This window comes from Arachis ipaensis, chromosome B1 (genome assembly GCF_059453495.1).
Source record: "Arachis ipaensis isolate K30076 ecotype BB chromosome B1, ASM5945349v1, whole genome shotgun sequence".
Taxonomy (NCBI): Eukaryota; Viridiplantae; Streptophyta; class Magnoliopsida; order Fabales; family Fabaceae; genus Arachis; species Arachis ipaensis.
This window is the reverse complement of record NC_142436.1, coordinates 12,929,145-12,935,848: the sequence shown is the minus strand read 5'-3', so window position 1 is coordinate 12,935,848 and position 6,704 is coordinate 12,929,145. Positions and strand designations below refer to the sequence as shown.

Sequence of the window (6,704 nt, the reverse complement as noted above, 5' to 3'; positions counted from 1 at the left end):
ACAGGGAACTGCCCGAAGACCCTAAAGAGGGAAAACGAATAAAAAGGGAGGCCGCCGGTTATACGGTCGTCGCAGGACAACTATACAAACGCGGATTCTCGCAACCCCTGCTCAAATGCGTCGAGCCCGGGAGCACGGAATACATACTACGCGAAATCCACGAAGGCTGTTGCGGCCACCACGTCGGAGGTAAAACCCTTGCCCAAAAAGTCATCCGCGCCGGCTACTTCTGGCCCACGATCATCCGGGACTCCATACAACTAGTGAAAAACTGCGATAAATGTCAACGACACGCTAACATCCACCAAGCCGCCCCACATCAGCTCAGCATCATATCGGCAGAACGGCCATTCGGCACCTGGGGGATCGACCTTGTCGGACCTTTTCCCACGGCACCAGGCCAACTCCGATATCTCATCGTCGCCATAGACTATTTCACCAAATGGATCGAGGCCGAGCCGCTAGCCTCTATCACGGCGACCCAATGTCGAAAATTCCTTTGGCGACAAATCATCACCCGATTCGGGATCCCCGAGATCATCATCTCGGACAACGGAACCCAGTTCGCCGACACCAAATTCAAGGAATTCCTAAACGGGCTACGCATATCCCACCGCTTTAGCTCGGTAGAACACCCCCAAACAAACGGACAAGTGGAATCAGCAAACAAAATAATAGTCAAAGGCCTCAAGAAACGACTCGACGAAGCCAAAGGACTATGGGCAGACGAACTCGGATCGGTCTTATGGTCATACCGCACGACCCCACAGACAGCTACCGGGGAAACCCCCTTCCGATTAACCTACAGCACGGAAGCTATCATCCCAGTCGAAATCGGTGACCCAAGCCCGCGAAGAACAATCGGAGGCAACGACGAAGAAGCAAAACGAGACCTCACTGGCGAAATAAGAAGCATAGCCCACCTCAGAGAGCTAGCCCTAAAACAAAGAATCAGCCTAAGATACAACCACGGAGTCATTCGGCGAGAGTTCACAACTGACGACCTCGTCCTACGGCGAAACGACATCGGTCCCCCAACCCCGGGAGAAGGAAAACTCGCCCCCAACTGGGAGGGACCATATAGAATCAAAGCTGCAATCGGGAAAGGAGCCTACAAGCTCGAACGGCTTAACGGTAACGAAGTCCCGAGAACGTGGAACGCCGCCAACTTACGGCGATACTACTCCTAAAACCAACCCAGGTCTCCATTTCCCCCTCCCCCATTTCCTTTTACGCTTTCGCTTTACTTATTTGCAAATTACATTTACATTTCAAAAACTACGCCTATGTATCAAACTCGGGTACTCTTTCCCGCCAACAACGGAGGGTTTTAACGAGGCCCACCCATCAATAAAATCGCATTACAAAGCTATCCCTAAATTCTTTATTTTTACTCACACAATGTCCCAAATACGGAACAAAAACACGGCCACGACTGGAGGACCGATCACCCTCCAGGCCCAACCCGCGGATATCCATATAAACCCGACCACACGACGGTCCACTCATCCCAAATACGGGAAAAAGATTAATTAAACGGAATAGCTTTTAAACGGAACATACGAAAAGAGCCCGAACGGCTCGAAAAATTGTTAAAACGAAAAACCAAAGTTACGGAGTCACGGTTACATGGCCCACGGCCAAACCAAATGTATCCAAAAACAAAGTAAGTCTAAAAAAGCGGGAGAACAAAGATTACAAAGATAAAGCTACTCGAGGTCGACTATCCGGCCATCACGAACGGTCTTGAATGCGCCCATCACGGACACGTCCACTCCCGGAGCAAGCACCAGGGCCTGCGCCTTCATCGTCTCCTCAGTAGCAGCAATTGCATCCTTAGCATCGGCCAACAGTTCAGTTTTCTCCCTCTTCAATGTAGCAACCCCGGCAGTCAGAGCCTCCATCTCACCAAGAAGTATGGCAGCCCGGGAACCCGCATCAGAAGCCTTACGCCGCTCCTCGCCCAGCTGAGAAAGAAGTGAAGTCTCAACCTCGGAAAGCCGGAGAATCTCCGCCCCAGCTTCCTCAGAAGACTTCACCGCCTTCCCCCTCGCAATCTCGGCAGCATCGAGCTCCTCTTTCAACTTAGCCACCTCAGCCTGAGATTGGCGAAGCTTCTTATCCAACAAACCAACCTGAGCCATCACAGGCTCAGCCTTCCGAACAACAACAGCGGAGCGAAGGAGAGCACGATACACCGACTTGGCCTGGAACGAAACATCACAGCCGTCAAAATAAGGCTCCGTACCAGGCATCAAATGCTGATCAATAAACCCCGGAGCATCAAAACGACGATCCATCACACTTGGCACCAAACCTTCCTCAAAAGTCTCGCTGCTCGGGTCCTCGGGCCTCTTTCTCTTCCGAGAAGCCTCAGCAGCCGACACTACCACAACCTCAGGAGAGTTCACATGGCCAGGGGAAACTTGAACCTCTGCCCGAGCAGCCGAAGAAATCACCTCCTGGGAAACCGGTTGAGATTCCACGGCAGGATTGGAGACAGGGGTCGAAGGAGACGAGGATCCCTCCTCCCGACCCATCGCTGCCTTCAACCTAGCCAGAGAAGTCAGCCCACCAGCCATCTCAACTGAAAGAAATAAAAAAGAAAAAGATTACAAAAAAGCAAGCAAGAATATAACATACGAAATCGGGAAAAGAAGACAAAGCACACACCGATATACGCCCGACAAGCCTCGGGATCCCCCATAACGTCCCGAGGATTCAACGGACGCTCACCAAATAAATGCCACAAAATATTGACAACGTCCTTATCCTCCTGGGACAAGCCATTATAGGTGAACTTAGTTAAAACCGACGGGCCAGCCTGGAAATTCCAGTATGTCGGAAACCGACGAACACCCTCCGGTGACAGCCAGAATGGATGGTGCCCCTGGACGGGACGCACCTTAAAATACTCCCATTTAAAGCCATGAAAAGAATCCTCAAATAAGCCAAAAATACGGCGATGAGGTTGAGCCCAGAAGGACATATACCCCTTCTTATGCTTCCCCTCCTTAGTCGGAAGAGTGCATAAGAAAAGAAAAAGAAAAACAGGAACGGAAGCCGGAAGGTCGAGATACCGGCACACCAACTCAAACGACCGCACAGCAGCCCAGCTGTTCGGGTGAAGTTGAGACGGCGCCACGGAACACCGACTCAACAGATCCTGAACAAACGGCGAGAAGGGAAGTCGCACGCCAAGCCGAGTGAACATCAACTCGTAAACCCACATCCAATCCGGAACGGTGGGAGAATGCAGATTCAAGTAGCAAACACGCTCGTCGGCATCCGGGAGGACGAGCTCATACCGCCCCTCCTCATCACCACCGCCACAGATGGCCCCCTGATCACGGAGCCGTTGAAGGTCGCCCTCCTTCATCCGCGACGGAACGCCCCATACATCACTAGTCACCCAACCATAACGATTGGGAACGCCCCTGGAAGGGGCTACTAGAGCCCTCACACCCTCATTTCTCCGCCGTTGCATACCTAAAACAGGGAGGAGCACCACCATCAGCCTGCTAACCCTAGACAGAAGCAAGACAAAAACCTACACACCACTACCAAACCAACGCGGCGGTACACCGCCATCACCGAACGAATACGGCGGTGCTCGACCCCTCTAAAAACTCAAACAAACCTCCCCCCCCCAAAAGAGACTAGTTCAACGCAAAACTAAAAACAGGCAGAACAATGCATGGCAAAAAACAGAGCAGCATTCACAAAATAACAGGAAAAGAATAGACGAAACGCGCTAACCTGGAAATGCAGGAAGAACACTTGAGGAAGCTTGAAAAACAGGAGCAGCAAGCAAAAACCAAAAATGAAAAAAGGAAGGGACTTTCTGTTCAGAGAGAGATTCTTCAGAAGAGAATGGAAAAAGGAAAAGGAAAGGGAAGTGAGCGAGGGAACTGAAATAAAAATCCAAAACGGTTTCAAAGAAAGGGGTAAACTGACACAATTACCCCTAGGCACAGTTAAAGCTAGTAGGGGCAGAAAAGGGAAAACGTCCCTTCACATTTAATGACCCTCCCTCGAAAAAAGAAACTGATAAAGCATCGAAGAACGCAACAGACACGGCAGAAGCGGAGGAGTCTCGTCAAACCAAAAAACGGTCAGACGAGCCCCCCAGCGAAACCGGAACCAAGGCACCGACCTCCCTCCAGAAAACAAACGAACTCCCGAGACGAACCGAAGCTCACGGACAGACATCGCGCCTCTCAAGCGACGGACCGACCTTGTTCGCTCCCCCGCTGCGGGGGCAACTGTTACGGATCCGGCCCAATGTCCCGGATCCGGCCCAACGTCCCGGATCCAAGACCGAACCCAATACCGGTTCCCCGGGTCCGACCCGTTCCTCACTTCTAGAAGGCCCGAAAACGGCATTCTCAGACTCCTAACCGACTTTCGAATTCAAACGCCCCCTTTATCTTAGCCAAATAAGATAAGATAAGATATCCTCCACCACCTATAAATAGAGGACTCAGGCCCCTCCAGGTATTCATTCATTCCTCACACTTTCTACCTCTTAGATCCATTCTGACTTGAGCGTCGGAGTGTCTTTGCAGGTACCACCCCCATTGTTCCAGTCAAGCGACCCGGCTCCAGCTCTGTCCGCGGGTTCTCGATCCACCCTTCAAACCGTACCAGAGACATCTCGTACAAAAATTACGTGCAGTTCTTTTTTTTTTATCGAACACTTAGGATATTATTAATTAATATTAATATTATTATATGATTACATTCATAAAATTGAATATTTTTATTAACAAAATTATATATGTACTTAATTCTAATATTTAATTACAATAAATATTAGATATCTATGAGTTAGATAAGATTAATTTGAAAGACTAATAGTTGCTATTTTTATAGAGATCTCGATTACTCTTACCACATCGTGTGACATTGCCACCCTCTCACTTGACGTGCCATTGTCTTACATTAGGGTGGCTAGATTCAAATATGTAGTAGCACTAAGAGATTTTCATGTTTGACAATGTCTTGCTCTCTGCATTTGTCGAGTGATGGAGGCCCGAGACCCACAACTTTCACTTTCTATGGAGTAAGGTCACCATTACGCTACAAGACGTTGCTTACCATCTTAGTCTACACAAGATGTGAGCTGATCAGGGATTGGACTAGAGATTTCCAGTAGCACCATGGACACTCCACATGGCAGTAGGTTGAAAATTTGCTCGACGAGCAGGCTGCCACCACAGCCAGAGAACAGGAAGCAAACATTTTCTTTGAGGATGACCTGGTTTAGAAACAGGGTCTCACACATTCCCTGGGGATAGATCCAGAGACTCTCCGTAAATATGCCCGATGCAAGTTGATGATGTTGATCGGGGGTTTCTGTTCGCGGACAAGTCATTGAACCTTGTTCCTCTCAGATGGTTGTCGTTGCAGGAAGATTTTGATAGTTGCAAATAGTTGAACTACGGGTCTGCATTACTGGCACACACTTACCACTCACTGTACACCACTTCTGGGCATGATGACAGACATTGCTGGGTGCATACTACTTCTCTTGTCTTGGATTGATCACAAGTTCCCATCATTCTGTCCGACTAGGTAATTAATTATTATTTATTGTTGTTCGTTTCTATTTGCAATAATAATTACTAAGGACACTTTATATACCATGAATAGGTTGGTGGGATTAGGACAGTAAACCAGAGACCACCACCACGACAGAATACTAGGATTGCGGCATCAGCTGGATGCTCGTAGGCTTGATCAAGTACGATCCGTATTCGTTTATAATTTATTACATTTTTTTCTCTTCCATAGCTAATTATATAAATTTATATTTTTTTTAGCTTTATTGGACACCTTACAACGATCCCCAGCTACAACCCATGGCTCCTAATTGGATTAGGAGTGCTGCAGATATTTGTGCATAAAAAGTTGTCCAACTGGGATAAAAACACTACACTGTACTTTACAACACTGGGATAAAAATAAAGGGATCAACATGTATCATTGGTAGGATCACAGTACAAATCAGACTACTATCCAACTGAGCATGGTCTTGAGACATGGTTGACGCTAAATAGGTATGTGGTCTGTCAAACTTCTGCACCTCCCTACAAAATTACTCATAAATCTTATTATCTAATATATAATATAATCATCATTTACTTGTTAATTTCGTAAAAAGCAAAGGACGACATTTACCAATAGTTCAAATTTTGTCGCAGTGCAAAGACTCTATGAACACCCAATAGAGAATTGCTTGCATCAACAATGGTATTTCAATCTATCTGACTCCAAAACTCTGTATTCAATGTTTCTTCGAATGATATAGTTCTTCACTGCTATTAGAACAGCATCTCTATTCCTAAACCTATGGTCCACCCGAAATTTCACACCTCCATCCATGTTGTAATCTTCTCTGTCGCCAAGATTGAAAAGATCATCTAGTTGCATTGCATCCAAATTAAGAGTGTGATAATGATTTGGAACTTCTGATAATTGTGGAATGGCCAAAGGAAGAGGAAGAAGAAACCGAACACCCCTACCAATTGGATTCTCCAGGAGTCTGGCACACACTCCTTATAGGAATCACTTTCGTTAGACGATCCAGTTTCAGCGACGTAATCTAAATCAGACAAACTCTCGTCTACTTCGGCCTTATCTAGAGGGTCAGCAAAGTGAATCAGTCTTGTCGCTATCGAGATTGCCTGCGGCATGGAAGA

The 6,704-nt window shown here is 47.5% G+C and overlaps 1 protein-coding gene across 1 annotated transcript; it reads right to left on the bottom strand.

Moving 5' to 3' along the window:
- Positions 1 to 1,709: 1,709 nt before the first annotated feature.
- Positions 1,710 to 2,582, bottom strand: LOC148575751 (uncharacterized). The gene has a single exon (XM_088501935.1). It carries the CDS (start codon positions 2,580 to 2,582, stop codon positions 1,710 to 1,712), a length of 873 nt encoding a protein of 290 aa, XP_088358061.1.
- Between the last annotated feature and the right edge of the window lie 4,122 nt (positions 2,583 to 6,704).